At 31.2% G+C, this 25,927-nt stretch overlaps 1 protein-coding gene across 7 annotated transcripts in view; it reads left to right on the plus strand.

Moving 5' to 3' along the window:
- The window catches only part of atl (atlastin GTPase), a 254,971-nt gene that overhangs the window by 199,450 nt on the left and 29,594 nt on the right, over positions 1–25,927 (plus strand). For all 7 annotated transcript variants that reach the window (XM_085807529.1, XM_085807534.1, XM_085807530.1 and 4 more), the window contains 3 exons: positions 7,741–7,797; positions 11,901–11,972; positions 16,380–16,529. In XM_085807529.1, coding sequence (XP_085663655.1) covers positions 7,741–7,797; positions 11,901–11,972; positions 16,380–16,529 — 279 coding nt within the window. The remainder of the gene's footprint in view (positions 1–7,740; positions 7,798–11,900; positions 11,973–16,379; positions 16,530–25,927) is intronic.

The following is a 25,927-nucleotide window of genomic DNA, read 5'->3' on the forward strand; positions in this document are numbered from 1 at the left end:
TGTCACCTGACCCTTCTTTAGAGGAGTATGTTTTCCACTGGGTTGACGGAAGGCATGGAGTGTCCAGAGAATGAAGGTCATTGTCCAAATGAAGAAGGGAATGATATTTTTGAAAGCAGCATCTGCACGAAAAGTTTGAATTAATCTGTAATGAGATTTTAGACAATTTTTGATGATAATGAGTCTCAACATTCATATTTTTGAATTCATTACATTTAAAAAGAGTATGATTTCCTTCACAATGAATAACTTTTTTTAATTGTAACTATTCAAATTTAAGGCAAAACTTTTTGGTTTTGCATCCACACTGGGCTTAGGTAGAACTTCGATAAGCATATTTTTATGAATGTTTTCTAGCACCACGTTCAAATTTCAAGAAAACTTTAAAAACATTTAAAAATTCATTCAGTAATGGAACATCTTTGAATTTTAGGGTCAGCTCAAATTGCTTTCGAGTGTCTTTGTCAATCTTCTGAAGAAGATATTGATTAATATTGCATTAGGTAAAGTATCAAGATCTTATGAAGGCATGTTTGTTCTCTAATAAACAGTGAAGTTCCGTAGCTTATTCTTGCTGAATTCTCTCTTGGTTTAAAATATTTTGCATATGAATTTCAATTACCACTCACTTATTTTCAGACCGTAATTCCTATGCCTGAAATAATTATTAGTATGTATCTTGACAATTCTCGATATTTTTTGCTTCTCCTTTAACAGCAGCCTTTAAATAATAAAGTTTTTGGTGTTTCACTTAGTTTCTTATTTTCAGCAATTAAGGACATAACTTTTCATTTAAAATTACGAAATGCTTCATATTTTCCAAAGCACTGAGGTAAAAGTATTTCGGTTAGTTTGTAAAGATTTTAAGTTTTACTAACATTTATTTTATTTTAAAACTTTGCTATCCTCTTTTATTTTCCATTTCTGGCCAGAATAAGCATGAGTAGAATTGTTTATGCTAATGAGGGTGCAAACTGTTTATTTAAGATGTGGCTTTTAGCCAAGAGGAGAGAGACTTCTTGCTGCCTTACCACACGTGTGCTTTTCTGTCAGTTAATGTCTGCCTGTAAGGCCAGAACTTAGTTCCTCCTGATATTTGAAGACATATTGTAGTTTTTACATTTTGCTCACTACATACATAGTGTCAAAAGGCCAATCTTTGCATTACTATTCTCTGTAAAGCATTTAAGTTTAGTTCTTATTTAATTTAGTTTATTCCTTATTTTCTACGTTTTAGACCATAAGTGCTGGTGTCTGTGTCCCAGCACTTATGGAAAGTGTGGGAAAGGTTGTACGCTGTGAGAAATAAAGGGTAAAGTTAACCCTTCACATTTGTAGTGTATCTCTTTCACACATACGAGCATAGTTTGAATAAGCTCCCTGCTCCCATTCAGGATTACTAATGTTCTCAGATGCAATTAGAAGGAATAGCACTCCTAACAAGTTTAACATTAATATTTACAACATTATTATCCAGTACTGGCAACGTATTAACTTTTGAATGTAATTTTGAAAGGAGGTGTTTTAGACTTACCTCTATTTTGTCCAGATCGTCCTCTAGTTTTTCAATGATTTCACAGAATTTTTCTATGAAGACCTCTGCTGGTAGACTGAAGTACTGATACTTTAGTTCATCCAAGGATCGCTTTATACCTGACAGCGATTGCAATTTCACTTCTAGAGATAATACATGTTCTTCATTTTCAATGAAATCATGCAAAGAATGTTCCAGTTTTGTGACTTTCTTCTTTAGACGCAGTGATATAAGATTATGCATAGTTACTTATCTTTCTTCAGGTCGGCTAAGACCAAAATGTTGATAGCATGTGGTTGTGGACTGTATATGATTTCTAAAAGTAAAGTTGAAAAACTTAACAACCTTTATTCTCTGTAACACATGCTGCTTAAACGAGCAAAAGTGTAAATAAGAATTACAATTTAATTATAAAAATTTGCTACAACTTTGACTGGGCAGAGGAAAAGTGTCTCAGTGTGGGCTGAGTACCTGCTTATTGCTTACTGGTTAGGAATAGGTTCTCACCACAGACATTACTTGGCCCTGTGTCACACCAGTGCAAATAGACAAAATGTTCTAACCATGATGGAACAAAATTGCAAGAGGCAAACCTATGATTATGTGGCAATTACAAGGGACAGCAAGGAAGAATAAAATATATTAATGCAGCACCTTATGTACCAAATGCTAGCCATTCTTAAATTTGATAAGAAATTGTACTGCAAAATCCTGGTCTGTCACATCACATTATTTTGACTTTGTTCAAAATTTGTATGTATATTTATCATCATCTACTCTGCTATGAATTATAAAGAGGACACATACTCAGTCTCCACGTATAAAATGAATAAGGGACACTAGATGGGTATCGAGGAGTTGCAGTTTCAACATTAAAATCTAATTATCATTAAAGGAGCCCTAATTGAAATTAGTATGACCAATAATAACAACACAATGAGCAAATCTGAGGTGAAAAAATTAGCAGAATGCTTCAATAAATATGAAACAACTCTTAACAGTTCTATGGTACTAGTTACTGCAATGACTAAATAGTACAAGGAAATCATTGCAAGATACGCAATGCAATTTAATATTAGGAACGAATTCTCAGAAATCACTTTCAAATTTTATCATGAATGTCAGGAACAACTTTGATGATATTGGGAATGATGTCAATTTGCTGGCAAAAAAAACCGAAATTAAGAGATCAGAATTAAAAAAAAAACTGCAGTTTGAAGAAACAACTTTAAATGAAGTATATTTTACTGTAAAATAAAATTTGGTGATAAGCATACATAATGTTATTTGTGATGCACTAATCTTTAAATTACCTTGGAGAAGTGACATGTATATAGATATTCTAAAGGATTGTTTTTCTATTTTAAAATGTATTGCATCCAATTTAATGAATGTATGAAAAGCATATGTACAAAATATGAAAAGGATATTAACATCGAACATTTTAAAGATGAAATTGTTCATTTTATTGCATTCATAAAAAGGAAAATGTCGTTAGTCCTGTCGACATGTACAAATTGCTAGTTTCAGGTTATTACAATCTACATTTCTGAGTATAGAAATAGCTTTCTAAAAATATGTTTGGCAATTTCTAATTGCAGTTCAAATGATAAGCAATCATTATCCATTCTCAAGAGATTTAAAAAGTTACTTAAAAAATTCCTTATCTGAGTTGCATTTAAGTCAGTTTTCAATATGTTTATTAGATTATGAATTTCTAATTGATAAATGTTTTATAGTAAGAAAAATTCGTATTTATTTATTTATATTCCATATTAAAACCAAACAACATCATTTTCTATAAACATCACTGACAATAACTGTCAATTAATATAAATTAGTATTGTCAATCTTTATCTGTTATTATTATATGACAGCACTGCTTTAGGAAAAAAGTTGGTTATTGTTAGTATTATATTACAATATGTTTTTAATGTTTAATAAATAGACTTATAACTATATTTTTAATCAACAAATCGTATTTTCAAATAAAACATATATGTATTTGTATTACTCTTACTTCTTATTAGTATTCTAGACTGTATGCTATAATAAAATCACATGTATGGTATGCATGCCATAGTCATACTGAAAATATTTAAAGAAGCCTCAAAATTGAATTGCACTGGGGACATCTCAAGTGCTGAATTCATCACTGTCCACATTAGCAGAAATACACATCTGGACTTAAGCTAGAGCTTGCTGGTTGTTTTTCAGCATTTCAGATGTTATTTTCTTGCTTACTTGGATGATACAGGTTTACAGATTCTAATTATAACCCCACCAAAAGTCCAGGGAAGATTGGCCAGTTTCCTTAGTGGCTATTTCCACATTATCTCCATAACCAATGATTCTTTGCTCCAAATTGTGTAACTAGTTCCACATTGACACTAGCTGGTGGAGCACCATTATGCTTGAACCACATAGAATGCAGATGGACTAATGGCAAATCATTAAGAAATTAGGTACAGTAGTTTGTAATAGCTCCAAGAGGTTTTGTTCAGTTAAGCATCCATTTAGCACACAGATATTATGATGAGGTACATGCTCTAAATCCCACCTGACACTGAGGGACCACTGAATCTGATAATGAACATCTTGTTATCATGATAGATTTTCAAGTGACAGTAATATGAGTTGTCACTTTGTCCCACTGTGATCAAATTTCACTCACCCATCGTCATAATGTTAGCCAGAACATTTGTATAACTAGTGTGTTGCCCAGCCAATATAGTACCTAATGACACTGACTGTCTTACTAGTGGGCTGGAGTTCAAATCCCGAAGGCATGAATGTTTGTAAGACTATCTAACATCTGTGTGGCAAGGGAGCACTCATGATACACGGCAAGCAAAGTCCTCTTGAGAGGTTTGTGGTAGGGAAAAACAATTAGGAGACTCTTGAACCGCCGCCCCCCTCCAGTTTGTTCCTACTCAAAACTGGGGTGGAAATTTTACCGAAAGTTAACACCCAGATATACCTAAGATAACCTATGGGAATGCACTTGTGCCAGCCTTGCTTCAATCTGTACTTGCATAATCAATATGTTTATTACAAAGTTCCACAAGTTGTACCATTTCTGATAATCTGTTAGCTTGTGTCAGTTTTACAGTGTAAGGGGTAAGCTCACAATTCTTGCGAACTTTGTCTCGCATCTCTTATAATTTCAGTATTATTGGTCTAGTACATAAACCAAGATGTGCACTTGCTGCAAGCATCAGCTTGCCTATATGAGGATGACTTATAATGCTTCCTGTTTCTCTAAGCTGATGAACATTGTCAGTGTCAGTAGCCTCAGTAGGATGAGAAATATTATGGGAACAGTGCTTACTGTCATTATTTTTGCCTGATCATTACACTCTGTACAAGAGAACCATCTTACAGTATTCTTCATTGGGAATAGCTAGACCTATTTAGACTAAAGAATCAGTTACTCTGACAAATTTTTCCTAATTGCCAGTTTATCCTTCCTGTTGAGCCATGACATAGCATTTCAGATTGCATAATACCATCTAAACATTATTATTTAGAAGCAAAATTCCATTTCAGTGCTTTGTTTTGTCATAACTGGTATGTTTTTGCCTATGAATGGATACCAAAAGATCTGCATTTTAATGCTTTTATTGAAATTATACGTAAGTAGACATGAGTTCATCATAAATTGGTGATGCTTTCCATTTTTACTTTAGACATTTTCACTCTTGTCTCATAGTTTTCAAACTTCCAAAATTAACCTTTAGAAGTACTGTAATTACTTTTCCATAACAGAGCATAATCACTTTAGTATAATCACTTAGGTAGACAATATCTCCACAACTAGCTTTGTGCATTCAAAAGTTATTTTGGTGTTTAAAGACTTTATTATACACCCAATATGTGTACAATAATTACAAAAAGGTACATATTACTTAGCAAAAGCATTTTCTTCTAAAAATTAAATAATGTACTTATAATTGATGGTGGGCTCCCTTTTGTTTTTGGTGACCACCATTTTTAGACCCAGACAGCCTCTGTTTGTCAGTAATATTGGTTATCAATAGCATATTGTATTTTAAATATTTTAGTTTGGCTGTATTGATACATTTAAAGTAATTATGATTAAATCAATTTGCACGTTCCGCTGAATGTATACAACTCACCAAAGATAGAGTATATTGACAACTATAAAACTTAAATCTTATTTATTAAAAATGATTAAAAGCAGTTTATACATAACCATTAAGTAACATAAATTACCATGTTTGCCAGTTTTTTTAATATAAAAATATTGAATTTTTTCAAATTTACGTCAGATTTCTAAAAATTTTAAGAAGATGGAATAATGACTTCCCGTATTATACAACAATTCTTATGGTATATGATCACTTCTGACAGAAATTCAATCCTCACATCTTGATTTCATAGAATTGGCAAACTTGATAAAGTCTTGGGAAATCGCATGTCTCTTCGGAAAGTGAACTTTTCAGATTCTGGGTGTGTCCAGTGAAACGTTTATCATGCTGCAGTGCAGCTCAGTAGCCTATGATATCCCAAGCATGTTATATGGGATTCAGCTCTGGTGAGCAAGCTGACGAACACGTTCTAGCAGTATACCGTATTTGACGGCATATAAGACGCCCTTTTTCTCTTAAATTTGGTCTCCAAAAAGTTACCTGTGTCTTATACGTGAAGGTAATTGTATTCAATAATTGTTTATTTGGCTTTTACGAAATGTGAGAACTAAAAGAAACCACGCTATTGAAACTTTTTTTCCTTGTGTGTGGCCATCTAAATAAGGGTGCGTCTTATATGCCGTCAAATACGGTATGTGTTCCAAGCATTCTGACACCAAAGATATTCGATACAGGTGAACATTGTCATCTATTCTCAAAACATATGGGCCAACAGTACCACTAATCAGTCTTACATAAGCTTCCAAGGCTTCATAGACATACTAGCATCTGTGACTGGTTACAGAACCTGCATAAAAAATATGCAGCTCAGTATGACCTTTTTTGATGATTCTGCCCCAATCCTAAAATTTCTGCCATAGAAACAGGATCTTTCATGCATGAGGGAAGGAAAGTAGCATGTTCCTTGTTCCCTTCAGAATAAAGACTATATAGATGCATAATTCAAGGTGTATTTGGACTTGTCAGTCAATAATACACATTTTCAATCCTTTTGGTTTTATTGAACATGGAAAAATTAAGTTGCTGGAACACAAATCATTGGTTTTCTTGCTTAGAGTCTTATGTCGGAAAGCCTCTATGCAGTGGTAAAACAGCCGATTCAAGTTCCTGCTACTGAAGGTGTAAAATGAACTCTCTTGTAGTTGCTACATGTATCTTGAAGCTGATAATAACAGAAAATGGTTTTCAGATCCAGTTGTTGCTCTTGATTGTGGTTGACCAGGCTATCAACAAACTGACTTGCTATTTAAAATGCTGTTGTTCCAAGTTCTTCACATGACACTTTCAGAAACATTCAAATCTTGGGCAGCCTTCATTTGTGGTTGCCCTTGCTTAACACTACTAATTAATTGCCAATTTTGCCCTTTGTTTAAATGATGTCTTTGATTCATAACTAATGAACACTGATTACTGAAAATGATTAAAAGCAGTTTATACATAACCGTTAAGTAACATAAATTACCATGTTAAACAGCACTATACTCATTAACTTTAAACAGCACTATACACCCAAATTCCAACATGCATCAATTGCCCAACACATTGTCAGTCACCTAGTTTGCGTATTTCATTCTCAAACCTTTGTACAAAAGTCCAATTTTGCATTCATTTGCAGATCAAATAATTACATAATTGTTGAAGACTTATCTAGAGAGCATATTTCTTCAGATTATCTTTTAATTTTGAACGACAAGGACAGAGAAAAGTAGACGAAGCACCAGAAATTTGCATATGCTCGTACAGTTATTGCTCTGTCGGGCTACTGTACAAATTTTGAAGGACAATGTATTTAATATTATTGTTGTGGATTTCTTCAAGTACAGATGTTTTATTTGAAAATTATTGCATATCTTTATGAATTCTTAATGACATTGCATGCACTTTGTGCAAATATAACCAAACATCATTCTGTGCACTACTTTAATTACTACATGTATTTTTACCACCATTATGTTTCCCCTTTAAAATACTTTTTTGAAAATTGTATTTTCTTAATATAAGATTAATGCTATTTGTGGGCCCCCTTTTTTTTAGGCCTACGTTAAAATATTCCAGTGTGGTGAACTTCCTGAACCAAAAACTATGCTTGTGGTGAGTGATGTGTTCTGTGTTTTTTTTTTTTTTTTTTTTTCTGTATGAACATTTAATTTGATGTAGTTTGCTGAAAATTTTAAAAGGTTCCTAATATATATGTTATGTTTAATTAAATAAAAATATGTTATTAAATAAATAATAGTTTTGCATTTAATACTTAGAGAAACCGAGCATAACACTCGTGAATTTCATAATAAGGAAACAAGCATAACACTCGTATATTAAATCATACAAAGAGGGAAATGCAATTATAAGAATTTTAATGCACTAAATTCAAAAGTTTTAGGGATTCTAAAGTTGTTGGATATTAATTGAGAATTAAATTTACTATAAGTTGAAATTCTGAAAAGTGAAAAGCAGGAAATGAACACATATTAAATAAATAAAGACTTATCTGGCTCAATTTGTAATCAAGGGGACACTCCAGTAAATATAAATCTTCCTTCATGTAACAACTGTTAAGTCACTACATGTAATCCATTGTAAATTATGTATAATAGGTTAAAATAAGTATTGTTAATTATTTTGCAATAAAATGCAACAAAAGCAATGGTAAATTTCACTCAAGCATTGTTGGATAACTTATTTTATGCAGATATAAGTTTTGTAAATAAGTCCTCAGCACTATAATTAAAGTTTTATTATATTTCTATATATGATGTTAATGAGAAAGTCTCCGCAATTTTGCAACTTCAGAATATTATCTCATTTTTCATAATTTTGCCATTAAATGTTTTTTGCCGTGTTCTTTAAAAGCAGTCTGCTTTAACAGAGCAGCACAAAAAGCACTATCTCTGGTGAAAGTACATGTTTTAAGGGTTAAGAGTAAATATTAGGTTGATTGATGTAATCAATTTAAGTGTTAAGAGTAAATAATTAGGTTGATTGATGTAATCAATCATTTGTTATTTGATTGATGTAATCAATCAAATATACACTGAAATTTTCTGTGTATTAAACAATAAGATAACAATCCTGTGCTTCTTGCTGAAGGTTCATGTGTAATACAAATACGAACCAATTTTCCTTAGAAAAAAATCATCTGCAAAAGCATTTGTCTACTTATGTAACTCTGTGTTTCTCTGCTATACTTAATTTGGTAAACAATCATTTTAAAGGAACCGTAACTAAGAAGCTAAACAATAAATTTATGAACTAGAGATGAGTTGAATGACTGAAAATATCCAGGTACCTACTGTACCTAAAAATAAACTTTATTATGAAATTTACTAACATGAAATTGATCTCTTTTGCTTTTAAAATGGTTTTCATTATAAGGGGAAGATCAGTGTTTTTGATTTTAAAATTATTTTTCCTGGCATTACTTTTTGTTCTTCTATGAGAACATAAGTCAGATCCACTATTCATGACAGGCAATTATTTGCTTAGTTTATAACTGTCTTCTAATTAGGATTTGGGGATTTTGATTTCAAGTTTAATCATGTTTTTAATCATTAATTAAACTCAGATATTCTTGGGTTTCATTAAGTGAAGAGAAATGTGTTAAAAATCAGTGATTAAGATGGCATGTGATGCTGTTAAAAGAAATTTTAATTACTGAATTTAAGAAAAGAAAGAAAGAGGAGCTCTTTAAGGAATTAAAATCATCTGAATTATTTTAAACAAGCCATGTAAATGTAATGCAAGAAAGTGTTCAGCATTACTTTGGAATTATTCATTTGTGCTGCACCTTTCTGCTGAATCCTTTTTGAAAATGAAGCAATCAAGTTAGTGACCACACATCAACAGTGAAAATCAATAGCTCTTGTGAAAGAAAGCTTAGGAGATATAGAAATGGATATCATTAAAATTTTAAACGCAACAAAATCTTCATCAGCAAGGATTGAAAGAATGTAAGATTTGTACGCAACAAAATCTTCATCAGCAAGGATTGAAAGAATGTAAGATTTGTACGCAACAAATTGGGAAATCAATTAGTGGTTGAAAAGGCAACAAAACCTTTTTATTTTGTATGTTTGAAGCATTGACTGCAAATGTCAGTAATATAGATATATGATAAAGGATTTTGAAAATTTTATGTAGATTGCAGATATATGTGACATTTCTATGGTTATATATATGTATTCTTAGTTCTTTGTATTTATATAAAATACAAGAGTGTTTTTTGTTTAAAAAGTGCAAGTTACTAACATCTAAAAGATGCCAGGATATTTTATTCTTTTATACAACTAATTAATAAAGTTATACTTAATTTACATTACCTCAATATTCTATTAATTTACATGTATAATATGTAACATGCTTAAAATCATCTGATTAAAGATTTAATTACTTTGGAACCTTGTGTGTCTGGTAAAAATTTAAGTTAGTGTAAGGTAGAGAGAAAATATAAATTTTTATTTTTAAAAAATCATGATTTTTGTACCCTGCTTTTAACTGGCTGTGAAAAATTAGTTTTTGTATCTCTTAAAGTGAGTCAATTTTTTTCACTACATTGTATCAAATAATCCTTGCTCAAATTTTGTTTTTTAAGGTGTCTTTTCCCTAATAAAGGAAAAGACTTTTGCTAATTTGCAGTTTTATAATTGGTAGTGATAGAGTAGTCTAAAAACATCTTTATAATCTTTTAGCATTATGATGTTTGTCAAAGGAACTAAAGAGCTTAGCTGTAAAAAATCCAAACACTGTGCTGGCAAATTTAACAGCTGGCATTTTCTCTAAGATAACTTTCCTGATTTCCTTCAAACTTAAGACTTACTCTCCTAGGACACTGACTTACGGAAATTTCACACTGCATAGATGCCTGTTACTTTACTGTCAAATGGAAACAGACTTTATGAAACTTGTAGCATTTCTGTAGCATTTGATTCTGTAGCACAACAGCTTGTCTGAATTTAATTGATCTTCCGGATTGTGTTTTGTTGTTGGTCATAAATATTTCTATTTCATAAGCATTTTTCTTGGCAGTAGCCAGAGGCAGCAGAAACAAAACATGGATTTCCTATACTTTTTTGTTGGTAAGAAATAAACTTATTACTCTAGAGTTTATTTCATTTTGTCTGACAAGCTGCGAAAGGGTAGTTATCTCTGGCAGTTGAAACAGGCTGGCTGTGCAAGGTTGTCATGTATTATTTTATCGTGTGTAATGTAAATATGGGCCTGTTCCCCCTAAATAATCTCTCATGATGGCATTCCTGCCTTTAGGTTAATAATAATAATGATGTGCTTTCTCATAATCCTATCCAGTCTGTCAAACTTCATTGAGCATCAGAAGACTTTTAAAATGTTGCTGGTTAATCTAACAAGTATGGGCTAAATCTACATGCTTGAATATGCATAAATTAAAAACATCCTTGTTTAGCAAACACTTAGAACACGATCTCATTGCATTGCTGCTTATAATAACTCAATTTAACTATAAATGTGATTTTATAATTGCAAAATGAGGAATATGTAGTATTATCTCTTCAGAACTTTTATTTTATATTTATCCTAACTTAGCTGAAATTTTTATTTTATCAGAAATCTGATATCCTAACTTAGCTGAAACTTATTTTATTTGAAATCTGCTTTTTTTCATCCCCATTTCATTACTGTATGCACATTAGTGCATATATTCATTTTTAGAAAGTTTTCTTCTATTGAATTATGACTATTATTTATTTTATTTGTTAGAACTAACAATACCACATTTCTTCCATATTGTAATTATAGAAATTTCATGAACTTAAATTATTTTCTCTTTCTTTTCTAAAATTTATTTAAATTTATTCTCATCGTTATCTTGTTTGCTTAAAGTAATATACTATGCACAAGAAACAATAATCTGTTTGTAAGTAATTGCAAAATTATACTTATTTAATTTACAATAGTAAAAAGCTTGATGCATTTGAAGATATTGAAAATCAGTCATTTTGAGAAGGAAAAAGTATTTCTTTGAGCATAATTCTCTAGGTTTGAGTCTGTTAAATAGTTTTTTAAGTATGATAATAAATTTCTAACTATATGTAAAAATTATAAATTACTGATATATTATAGTTTAATGTAATCTTTTTAATTATTTTTAAAACTTAAATTTCCAATTCACTGTAATGCATAATCACATGTAGCATTTTATTTATTTATGTATTTTCTCTAAGGCCACTGCTGAAGCTAACAATCTTGCAGCTGTGACGAATGCTAAAGATCATTACTGTAATGCAATGGAAAAGGTAAATGACTTAATTCCTGTTTAAAAATATTCAAAAGTTATCTCACATGATGCTTTTTTGCAGTTATTTAATGGGGGTAAGAATGCTTTAATTTTTATAGTTTTTAAATTAAAGGAACTGTTTTTTTATTGTTGTTGGGGTGGGCTTTGTCTATGTTACTAACGTTCCTGTATTAATTATTAGATGTTATATTTTCTTCATTAAAAAATTGCTTCATTCCTTTTTTCTTTCTGTAATTTTCCAGAGATGCTTGTGATCATTTTTATACATTTAACTAAAATATTACATTAGAAACATTTAATGTACGAGGGTTTTTTTTCATTTAATTTGTCATTATAAAAATATCATTTCTAAGTTTTTTGTAGTTTTATTGCAGACCCCTTCTCCATCCAGGAGCATTTTTAGAGTATGTGATACTGTATTTGCTTTAAGCATATCCATGATTTGAAATTAAAGAAAATCAGTGTTATTTCCTTCAGCATTCGTACAATTTAAATTTCGTTTATTGTTGTGAAAAATATATCTACATTCTTATATTGAACACATAAAAGTGTAGATATATTTTTCTGCACCTTTTCTGATATTTATAGTTATTTTCTTCCCTCGTAGTATGCTGAACTTTTGTTACAGTTAGAAAGTATGCTTTACCCATGCATAAATACAGTGATCAATGCTTCATGTGACTAATTTATGTTCTCATTCAGGTAATGTAAATGGATTAGAAAAATATAGGTTATTTATATAGCAAATTGTCAGTAAAGCTGTGGGTTGATCTTTACATTATGGTAACTTGGCGATTTTTGGCGAAAATTTGGCGACCAACTCTCCTACAGCAACCTTCTATTTTTTTTTTCCCGCCGCCATTTTGTCTTCACGAAGTAAAGACATGTTTCTTTTCTTTTTATCTACTGAACACTTCTTCCAACAATCTACTAGCCGAATTACACTTATGCTAGAAATTTTATCTAACAAAACTGCTTAATCATGACAAATATTCACTGCAAAATTGGGAAAAAGTGCACAATACCATACTCCTTACGCGTTTTTTAAAATAACACATACACATAAACCATGTACACGCCGACTTATTTTTACTTAAAAAAACATCCCAGAATTGCACAAAAATGGCATTGCGCACACTCCTCACTATATCGATGTACACTGCTTTTTTCTCATAAATTAGAAAAATTTCACGAAAATACATGACAATTTTCTCAATCTTTAAACCCAGTAAAAAGAACATATATGAAATTACCTAATCGCGAAAAAGTATTTACCCTTTCCAAATATGAACATTTCCACATATAAAATAAATAAAATATCCAAAAACTTTTACCTCTAAATCATCTATTACATTATACACGTCACCAACAAATTCATACCGCAAGCATTAGAAATACTTAGTATCAAATATTTAAATTATTTCCATGCACGTTTACTTCAACTTAAACGTATACCAAATTCCTACAAACATAAAATTCACAAAATAACTATCATTTAATTAAAATATCACTAAACCATGTACACGCTGACTTATTTTTACTTAAAAAAACATCCCAGAATTGCACAAAAATGGCATTGCGCACACTCTTCACTATATCCATGTACACTGCTTTTTTCTCATAAATTAGAAAAATTTCACGAAAATACATGACAATTTTCTCAATCTTTAAACCCGGTAAAAAGAACATATATGAAATTACCTGATCGCGAAAAAGTATTTACCCTTTCCAAATATAAACATTTCCACATATAAAATAAATAAAATATCCAAAAACGTTTACCTCTAAATCATCTATTACATTATACACGTCACCAATGAATTCATACCGCAACCATTACAAATACGTAGTGTCAGATATTTAAATTATTTCCATGCACGTTTACTTCAACTAAAACGTATACCAAATTCCTACAAACATAAAATTCACAAAATAATTATCATTTAATTAAAATATAATTAAATTCAAAAACACTACTTAAAATATAAATGAGCACATACATTAAATTAATAAAAATTACCTTACAATCCTAATTACTTTAAACTAAATCATTGCTAATAACAATTTTCCCAATAATACCAAATTCCTTTACTTCCACCTTACATTTAGAACAATGCATAAAAATAATATCCTCAAATAATTAAAAATACTAACTTACATAATCTTCTTCAGAATCTTGATTACGTGTCCGATAAACTTTTCTTCTTTCTGTTTCAGGATCTTTAAAATCATACTTATATTTCACAGCAAGGTACCAGGTAAAATAAATAACTTAATAAAACATCTTTATTTCTATCTCGCACAACCTTAAAGAAACATTTATTACTACCCTTTTCAATACCACTAAATACCCATTTCAAATTCACTTTAGTTACGGCCATGGGATCCAAAAATTCACGAACACTGTTTCACACAACACAGAATAAAGCCAAATACAAAATTTCCAGATTTTTTCCCGATTTCCCCCATTTTTCCGATTAAAGAACCGTAATTCGTCCATTAATATCACATGACATATCCCATGATCTCTCATTTCCCTCACACAAAATAATGCGTAATCGGAACTGAGTACTGCTCACATTATTACCAAAGTCCCAGGTAGTAACCTTTATCGCCTCCAAAATGTCGCCAAACTACCAGTTACCATATTGTAAAGACCAACCAAGCTGTGTGTTAGCATAATCATTTGCCCCACTCCTGCCAGTTTGAAGAGTTGAATCTTAAAAATATCTAAAAATTTTAAGAAATTCAGTCAATTTTAAAGCTTTGATTCGATAAAAATTTGTGCATATTATGTTTCATTAATGAACAGAAAGGTGAAGGATGGCTAAAAAAAAAATGGATAAACATGGCTTTGTTGCAGTAGGTGGATGATTTACTCATTGGGAAAAGTGAGAAAGTATCATTAGCTTTTTAGCATTTCAAGAAGTGTAAAATATTTGCTGCAATATTTCATGTCTTAAAGTCTGTATTTTGTAGTAATTTGACTATGATATTGCTAATAAATCATTGGCAAAATACATTGTTGTCCAAAATTATCTTTGCAGGAACTAAAGAACTGATTTCTTAAAAACTGTTGCAAAGGATTGAATAAAATTATTTTGGGTGATACATATAAGTTCATAAGACATATAAATGCAATCTGAAAAAAAAATTGAAGGTAAATGCTTGTAATTTAAACTGTATCATAAAATGCAGAAAATTTAAATAATCTGTGACAAAAATTGTATAAAATGGGAATGCTTCAGAAATAAATGCAGGTTTTTGACATTAACATTGAGTGTGGTCTTCTGTAACTTGCTACGTGTATGTCATGCATATCACAATGTGATTTATACTATCATTAAGATGGTAAATTTGAGGGTAGAGTTTGTAGGAGTAAGCTGCACTCCTGTACTAATGTAGTTTTCCAGACACTAAGATATGTAGAACCTTGTCATGCATCAGCTCTTCCAAAAGTATCCCATAAGTTTTCTATGTGATTCAAATCAGGAAATTTGACTACCAAGTTTTTTCAGTGAACGTCTACGAAATTCATCATCTCTAAAAATTTTATGTAAGGCTGTATGTTATTCTGATGTGACTGGATGGTCACATATCCTATCTCAAACTTGTCTCTAGAAGTATAACCAATAACTATTATTCTTCCTCTTACAATCATATATACACCAGGAGCTTAAAGAAAAGTAGCCAGTATGCTTAATGAAAAAGTACATTTTATAAGTATTACATAGCATTAATTTGAATGGGTGTGCATCCTCTTTTATAACTCTGTCTGCAATTTTTTTATATCTGTTTAATGTATCAATGGTAATGCATGCCTATCAACTTTGATGCATAGTAATGCTTGATATGGGCATGCATTACTGGCCATAAAAGCAAAACCAGATTCACCTGCATCTCTAAATATTTTATGCAAGGCTGTATGTTATTCCGATGTGACTGGATAGGCACATATCCTATCTCAAACTTGTCTCTAGAAGTATAACCAATAACTATTATTCTTCCCCTTACAATCATATATACAACAGGAGCTTAAAGAAAAGTAGCCAGTATGCTTAATGAAAAATTACATTTTATGAGTATTACATAGCATTAATTGGAATGGGTGTGCATCCTCTTTTATAACTCTGTCTGCAATTTTTTTATCTGTTTAATTACTTTTTGAATTATTTAATGGTTTTTTTGCCATGTATATATCAGCATTTTCAAACTTCTACATGTACAATAGAGTTTGTATATGCAAGTGCAAATGTGCACAAATCTAAAAATAGGTAATGGATTTAAATGGTACTTTCCAATTATATAACATAATTATATTGATGGTATATAACTGCCTAAATGATGCTTCAAATTTATGTATATTATTCATATATTTAATTTATATTTATTATCTCTTATAAAGATATGTGGTGGAGATCAGCCATACATAAGGCCTTACCAACTTGAACTACACCACCAGCATTTGAAGAATGAATGTGAAATATTGTTTAATTACACTAGGAAAATGGGTGGTGAGGAATTCTCAAAACAGTACTGTGAAAAGCTTTTGAAAGTGAGTCTTTGTATCACACTGTTTCTCATAATTTATTTTAATTTTTTGTCATGTTTATTATTAAATTAAATTTAAGTTGATCGATATTACCATTGTAATTTTCAATAATAGTCACATGATGAATGTCAAATGCCTTTCAGATTTTCTAAAGTGCATCAATTTTCTACTTAGAATATAGTACTGTATTTCTTATCTAATGCTGTAGAAATAGGTATTTGTAAGACATTTAGTGTATGATTCTACATAACAAAGTAGTTTACTTGTTATTTCAGTCAGAGTATAAAAAAAATATTAGCTATAAATTAAACTTGGAGAAAATTTTCTTTTCAAGATTCCCGCACTAGTGCTTGAACTTTTGCAAATAGCTCTGAAAATTATTCATGATTATTGCTGAATGTGCATTTGGATTTTTAATAAAAAGTTCTCTCTGATTTAGTTTGACAGTACCTTATTCTTCACAAGAATAAGTTTGCTGTTTATTCTAAATGCAATGAGAAAAAATAATTTGTATGATATAGCCTATTTTTAATTTTGATTCCTGTTCTTTGGTGTTTGGTGGATTCATTCTGTCCATTGGGCTGTTTGAAGAGCTGATGGATAATCATATTATACCCTGGAGAACATCACAGACTGTGAATTGTTATGGATTATTTCCAGACTCTAAATAAATTTACTATGCTTGATGCTTACCCCTTCGCAAAATTGAAGAATTGATTTCACACATATCAAAATATAAAATATTTAGTACAACTGGCCTCTAAAGTGCTTATCATTAGATTCCTATTAAAGAATCTGTGGAGCACTATACAACTTCTGAAGTTGATGATAAACTATATCAGTTTCTAGGTGCTCCATTTGATGTAACAGATGGAGTTGCTTCTTCCCAGAAAACAGTTGATGAAATAATTTCCGTATCTTGATAATGTATCTATATGTGGTAAGAATGATACTGAAAATGATAATAACTTAGAGATTTGTGGCAGCTACTAAGAAATATAATCAAATGTTGAATGAGGGAAAATGCAAATTTTCCACGAAATCTGTAAAATTGTTGGGTTACTAATACAATAAAACCTGATCCTAACAGATTGAAACCACTGATGGATTTGCCATTTCCTAAAGATGTGGCATTTTTACAGTGGGGACTTCGAATATTTGCTCATTACTGTGGTTGGATTCCCAATTTTTCTTCGCCCTCTTTAAGGACCTCTTCCCCTAAGTAAAGATGCTGGAAAAGCTTTCAGTCCCCTTAAGACAGGTAATATACAAAGCTTTTTTAGCTGCAGTTGAGAATAAATCATTCAGAGGTGAAACCAAGAATTTTAAATTTGCAATCGGAGCAACCTGTGTCAGACTGGGCATCTTAGAGGTTTCTTCTCTAGAACACTAAATTCGGAATGAAAACACTCCTCTATTGAAAAAGAGGCATATGATATTGTTGAATCTTTATGAAACTGGAGACATAATGTAACTGGCAATCATTTCAAAATTTTTAAAGATCAAAGGTCAGTGGCATTTCTCTTTCATCAACAGCATTGCAGTAAAATTAAAAATGAGAAGATTATGTACTGGTGATTAGAACTTGCTTGTTTGAAGTCTGATATATATCAGACTTGAAACAAGCAAGTTCTGTAGAAAACAAATTCTGGAAGAACAAGCAAGTTCTGAAAAAACAAATTCTGTAGACACTTTATCAAGAATAAATGCAGTTGAGAAGCATCAAATAAATCTAAATGCACTACAAGATGAGCATTCTCACCTTGGAATAACTCAAATATATCATTGCATGAGATCTAAAAATTTTCTCTTTTTCTCTCGAAGAAATTAAAAGAGCTGTTAATTCATGTTGGTGGTGCAGTGAAATAAAACCTTGCTTCTGTATATCTGAAGGACAATTAAAGCAACTGCACCTTTTGAACAACTAAATATATATTTCAAATGTCCTTTTGCCTACAGTTTCCACCAGTTTCTTCTTACTGTAAATTAGTTTTCAAGATCCTCCCCCTTTGCAGTAACCTGCCGTGATATGTCCTGTGCTACTGCAAAACATTTTCTCAATTTCGTAAATCCCAGCCTACATACATACTGATAGGGGATCTCCATTTATGTCTCATGAATTAAAATCCTTATTAACTTCATTTGGTATAGCAACAAATCGCACAACTGCATATAGTCCTCGAGGAAATGGCCAAGTAGAGAGGTATAATGGAATTGTATGGAAAATCATCCAATTGGCATTAAAAATCAAAGCAAATGGCAATTGAACCTTGGAAAGGTGTTCTACAGCCTGTTTTGCATTCAATCTGGTCACTCTTATTTATAGTAACATATGTTACACCCCATTAATGTATGTTAATCCGTTCTAGAGGATCCTACATGGTTAACACAATTCAGAACAGTATTAATGCAAAACCTTACGCAATCTAATAAATTTGAGCATGTTGTCCAGGAAGTAGGAGCTCATTCAGGCTAACCTAGAATATGCTTATAGTAAAATTCCAGATCATCATGAAATCAATGTTTGTATACAACATTTGGCATCCGGAGAAGATACTCATACAATGCCCATAATATGGGTTATATGAAAATCAGCAACTTTCAGATTCTTTTGCTCAACTGAGTGAAGATTTGGCCACTGAAGCTCCTGAACCCATATCAAAAACTATAAGACAATCAGCAGAAGAGGATTCCCAAGGCAGTGATTTACTGTGCCCTAGTAGACCTGAGGTTCTTGAAGAGACTGCAAAGGATTACTTGCATGAGAATGAATCCTTGCATTCTAAAAGGCAGAGATGCCAGCCTTCTTACCTTACAGACTGTATGACTGATTAATAATCTTTGGGAGGGGTAAATGTGGTACTATTTTTGGTAGCACTAAAATTATAATACATAGAATGGTAACAGTTACTTTTTTGTTTAAATGGTGTTCTCACTTGTGTGGTAATATAGAAGCCTGCTAGTATGCTCTAGATCTCCATTTCAGTAAGATTCTGTAAATAAGATCTCCATTTTTAAAAAAAAAATTCTGTTGATTTTCATAATAATCTGTGTAGAAATGCTTAACAGTTAATCTCATACCATCTGATACTTTTTACTAAACTGATATTTTCTTTTCATTTATGTACACATACAAACATTTCGCTTTTCAGTTTGTGTGTGATCCCTAAATATGATCTGACATCTTTAATACCTCGTATATCTGTGAATTGTTTTCAGTACTGATGTCAATGTTTTGTCTATTGTTTTTTTATAATCAGTATAAAATTTTCCTAAATATAAGTACATTGACCAGGATAATGTATAAAACGTTAAATTAGGTACTTAATGCAAAAATTAATTTTTAAAAATTAAAAACTATGAAAATATGAATCTTCACATCATTTAAAACATCTTTGCAACTAGAATTATATGTCTACAACAAAGAGGTTGCAAAAATAAAGGTCGGGTAAGGACCTTTTTGGGCACAATGTATACATAGTTAAAAATGTAATCTTGCATTATTAAGTAGATTAGAAAGGAATTATGTTAATGTAGACATTATGCAAGTATTCCTACAAATTTGTGAAAGTGTATTTGATTATGTGTTATATGCAGTTGACTTCTATTTTAAGGAACTGAAATATATGAAATTTTCAATTGGATTTTGTTGCATTGATGTTAACACTAGAACTGTGGCAGTTTCGGTATACCTAAAACTGCGGGCTGGGTCAGATTGACCCCAATTAATAAAATCCTGTGTTGTTATGTAATTATTTGGCACTGAAATTTATTCATTTTTAACATTAAATTGTTATAATAAGTGATAAAAATAATAAGATATTACAATATGGAATATTGTATATAGTTAGTAAAATATACAGACAACTTTAGTAGAAATATATACAGTCAAAAGTCGTTAATCCGGACTCGTCGGTACTTCGGCGATTCCGGATTATAGATCATCAGTTTAAATCTGGTAAGATGGCATGCAGAAATTATAAAATTAAAAATATGAAACCGTAATTTATGAAATAAAGAACAATTATGATCTAAAGGATGTCAAAATTTCAAAAAAAAAAAAAGCTTAATATTTATTTGTTTACTTTATTAAACATTTCTTTCAATGTAAGTTGTTTAAGTTGCTTCGTTTTTTTATGTGATAATACATTCTCTTTAATTCTATAAACAGACATAATTTCTTGTTCAGTTACAAAGTTCCGCTGTTCAAGTCCTATAATTGCTGTGTCAAGAATACCGACTAATTTGTCAATCCAAATTTTTTCTTTTTCAATAACCTCTCTCACTTTCTTCCCTATCGGAAGCGAATTCTAATGACGAGGAATTTGATTTAAATCATATCAAAGACGAAGTACATCGAGATGAAATACTACATTTAGTAAGGAATTATAAGCCAAATAAAATAAAAACATCTGGCCTGAAGATAAGGATAGTGCTGACAGATCAACTTCCAGTTCATTGCGCACCGCGGCGTTAAAGATAAACAAAGTTTAGATAAACAAAGGATATGCCTTTATCCATTTTTTGCAGCAATTCCATTAGTAAATATATATCAGAAATTCTATTTGACATAATCGAAAGTTCAAGCTTACTTTTATAAAATTGCTCTAACAGTCTGCAAATAATAGTAAGCTGAATCCAATCCGAAGATTAAGGAACAATGCAATCTGCAACATTAACTGAATTAGATAATTTTAGCTTAGCTTATACTGTCCGTTATACATTAAACGAGCATTCGTAAACATATTTTGCGCACGCGCATATTCTCAGCCGTAAAGGTCTGGATTATAGATCATTCCGGATTATGGGTGTCCGAATTAACAGCTTTTGACTGTAGTTTCTTACCAATCAAGATTTCTTACACAGTTCATGCATATTTTGGCCAACTTCTTTTTATATATTTTGTACACCTTCCACATATCGGTATTTTACAATCAGAACAAGTATCTACAGTTTTGTTTCTACACTTGAAAGCTTGGCAATGAACCTTTTTTTGCATCTGCGCAGGTTCTTCAGTAGTATCCGCTTTTCTCTGTGTGTCTGACTTGCACTTTCTGTTGTGAATATATGCAATATGCAACTCTTCAATGAGTTATTAAAGATATTCTCTCCTCAAGTTTTTTTCCAGTAACTTCTTTGTATAAAATCCATGAATTAATCTCTGCAAGATCAAGAATATTGTAGAATACATGAACTGGCCACCTCCTTGATCCTGCCTTCACAGAATATTTCCAAGCCATTTGGTCGGCAATGTCGACACCAAATTTTGTTGAGTTATAAAATGGTATTGTTTCTGGAAGATTTTTTGTGGGTGATTATTGTCGATATCAACTGTGGGGTGAAGGGAGCTCAATAATAAGACATTTTTGCTGGTTTTTTTCCCTGATAAACTGTCAAAGTTATATCATCATGCTCCGGTAACAATGTATCGTATAAACGGCATCTTTACTTTTTTCACAAATTCAAGTACTTCTTTCCGATTTCATTTCATTGTTTCAGTTAAACTAGAGTTCTTCGTTTTTAGCATTTGGGACAGATTTAATATATTTCTGTATCTCTTCCTTTATTTTTGAAAGGTTCTATCAAACTCAAAACAATGTTATACGGAGAGAGAGAGGTTTTCAGGACATTCCCCATCTTTACCCAAATATGGAAAACCATTGAGCATGTATTTACTATCAACATCAGCAGCAAGCCAGAACTTGATACCACATTTATCTGGTTTACTTGGCATATATTGTGTGAAACGATCTCTGGCTTTAGACGAAAACAGCTGTTCATCAATAGTTATATATGGTCCTGGTTTATAGCAAGTTATCGAATTTTCAGTAAATTTCTTCCAAACTTCAAAAATGAAATAAAATTTATTTGTTTGAAGGCGTTCAGATCATGTAGTTTTTTTTTCGAATTGCAGAAATTTCATAAGTTCTCTAAATTTATCTCTTCCCATAGTATCGCAGAAAAAAAGTGAACCCCAAACAACAGACCACAGACTATCAAGCTCTAGATTATTTGCACTGTACATACCTCGAGCATACAAAATTGATATAAAAGCATTTAATTCGTCTAAAGTTGTTGACCATTCATTTTTCCCAGTTGCCGGTGAGCTTCTTCCTCTGTACTATTTTTAATATGATGAAGCATAGGCTCATCTATAAGTAGCCTCCATGAACTAATTGCATAGCCATTTTCAATGTTTCGCTTTGCATAACTGGTTGGGCCACTCTTTTCTTTAAAAACATTATGTTCAGCAATTCTTCCATGCATACAACTTCCATAGGTGCTGCTTTCCCAACACGTTTGATCATTTGTAACAAAAGTTCCAGAGTTCATTTCATCTGGATTTGAATCTGATAACTTTTTACGTTTATTTACACATTGTTTTCTTCTCAGAAATGGTTTTTCTGCTAGTACATTGTACACGAAAATTAGGTATGGTATCTTTAGGCACATATTTGTCATCGCTGACAACAATTTCTTCATTATTATCGTTTTCGGATTCCTTTTCCGATAATCGTCGCATATATTCGAGGGCCTCACTAACTGTTAATTTATGCATTTTTCTTCCAGCCATTTTCACCTAAGATCAGTTTTATCTCTGCATGTAAACAAGGTGGCAAAAATCGAACAGACTGAAACACTCAAACTATCTCCAAGGCAATGCGAACAACCAACTGTGCAATCATAAAGAACCAGATGTGCCTGTTAGACTACCGCATTGGCTATGGTAGCATTGCACATTCCATTCAATAGACCAAAACAAAAAGCATTGGAGAGAAAATATTCCTTGAATTTGCTAACCAGAGGCATTTTTCCCATGCGGTATGATAATGGGAATGGGGAGGTCTGCAACACCTGCTACTACTACTACAACTAAATTTTCAGCTGCTCTTCTGTTATCATTAACAATCTACTGACCTTGAAGTATTGTTCTGCTTACATCTGGGAAATGGAAAGAGGACTGAAAAAGTTTTTCCCATTCCTGGAAACATTGAATTGCAAATTCAGTACTTGTGGTTATAATGGGGTCAAAATGACCCATTCCGCGGTTTTAGGTATAAGTATTAAAAGCAAAAAAATGATAAGTATTTAACGTATCATATTTTCACAGATTATTATTGGTATAAAAATAGGAAAAGTCAAAAAATATTTTTCAATTCCATTAGTAACTTTTTGAAAAAACCGGAAACAAAATTGCTTTTGGGTCAAAATGACCCCCATCCGCGGTTCTAGTGTTAAAATATAGCTCCAATTTCATTTATTTCATACAATTTTGTGTCTATTTCTCTTTTACCCAATGAAAAGAGGTAATTTTACTTTACATAATGAAAATAGGAAGAAAAATAAAATTTTATGTACTAAAAATTTTAAATTTATCATAATTTTATTTATTACTTATCATCCGTGTCCTGAACAGATTCAAAGGAGTATGTAAAAGAAGTGAATGAGCTGGTTTTTCTCTTACACCCAAGTATTTGGGAGAAAAAGTGTTTGATCGGCTCTCATTTTATCAAAAGAGGAATTTCCAGTATTTTGTGTCTTCTGTTTGGTCAGATAAAAAAGCCTTTAAGAAAACTTCTTTCACACATTGAACAACAAGCCATGTTTTGCTTCATTTAAGGCAGAGGTGAGCAAATACTTTTAAGAGCGGACCAAAATGAAATTTTCAAAATGTCTCCTGGGCCGGAAGACTATGCCGCATACGCTGTGCACACGCGAATGCTTTGGGTGGAGTTTTTTTCCCTGCCCAAGAAATTTTTTTGACAAAACACTATAAGTATCATTTTAAACTTTAAAATTTAAAGCATTTGGACAGAGAAATTTGACAGTTAATAAAAGATAATAGTAATAATAAATTGTCTTACTTAGGTGTATATGTGAACAATTTATGCCCAGTAAAATATGTCACGTAATTTTTAAAGAAATATGATCCATTATATTAAATTAATGGTCATTAAATAAATCAGTTAATGAAAGATTTTATTTTGATATTTATTTATTTATATCTTAACGATACAAATTATTTTATTTTGGTCATAGTTATTACATTTTGTAAATATAATAGTAAATAGAATTATTAAAAGAAAAGACAAACATCAAACGTTAAAATAGAATAGTTTTAGTTAATGCGAAACGTGAAATCTGGAATGTTCATTTGATATTATTCCTTCAAAATTTGGATCCAAATCACTTGTAGCAATCCTTAATACTGAGTGTAGATTTTTTTCAGTAATTTGTGATCGATATTTATTTTTCGTGTAAATCATTAACGAAAAAGTTCTTTCACAAATATATGTTAAACCAAATAAAACTAGGTATTTTTTAACATAGTTCAAAAAATGTTTGAGATGTTCTGTATTCAAAGCACCGTAGAAAACACTCAACTCGTTTGAATGAAAATTTTCTTTTAGTAAATTATTTGACTGTAAGTCAATTAGTTCTAGTTGAATTTCAACAGGAGCTTCTTGCACGTCAAAATTGAAAGGTTGACTAATTAATGATAAAGGTTTTTCAATAGCTTTGAAATCTTGAAATCTTTGGAATTTAGAATGCAGGTCTTGTGTTTATTGCACTATATTTAAGAAAATCAGTATTTTTCAATGATTCTCATCATGATTGTAATGAAGGGAAATGATTTAGTAATTTCTTATTAAAGTTTTTAGCAAATAAATTGAGTTTTATCATAAATGCTTTGACATTTAAGTGCATATTGAAAGTGAATTGGTTTTTCCCTTGTAGATTTATATTTAGTTTATTCAAATATTTTACAATGTCTTTGCAAACGAGAAATCGTTTAGCCATGCCTCATTTTGCAATTCAGGAAAATCATGTAGTTTTTTTTAATCGACAAGAAGGATACTATTTCATCAAGTAAATATTGAAACCTGTCCAAAACTTTACTGATGCTAAGCCATCGCACTTCAGCGTAATAAGAATTTCGTAAAAGTCACTTTAAATTTCTTTCAAAAATTCAACAAACTCTCAATGATTTAAGGCACGTCCCCGACAAATTTTGTCACAACAGTAACGACTTGATTCAATTTCAAGACTTATCTACATAACACTTCTTGATGAATAATGCAGTGTAAAAATAATATATCCTTTTCTGACTGCAACTCTTTTACTTTGTCGCTGATTCGTTTTAGTAAACCCACATTTGTCCCTCTTAAACTGGGACAGCCATCCATAGTGATGCTTACTATTTTGTTCCAAGTTAAGTTTACTTTAACTAAACACTCTTCAACAGCGATAAAGAAGTCTTCACCAGTAGTTGTATCTTTCATTGGATGCACATTAAGAAGTTCCTCGCTAATTTCACATTTCTTGTTAATACCTTGGATAAATATTAATAATTGACTTGTGTCAGTAATATCGCAGGACTCATCTAAAGCCAGAGAAAA

Source organism: Stegodyphus dumicola, chromosome X1 (genome assembly GCF_044657685.1).
Source record: "Stegodyphus dumicola isolate Sdum_Otavi_A_Nest chromosome X1, ASM4465768v1".
NCBI lineage: Eukaryota > Metazoa > Arthropoda > Arachnida > Araneae > Eresidae > Stegodyphus > Stegodyphus dumicola.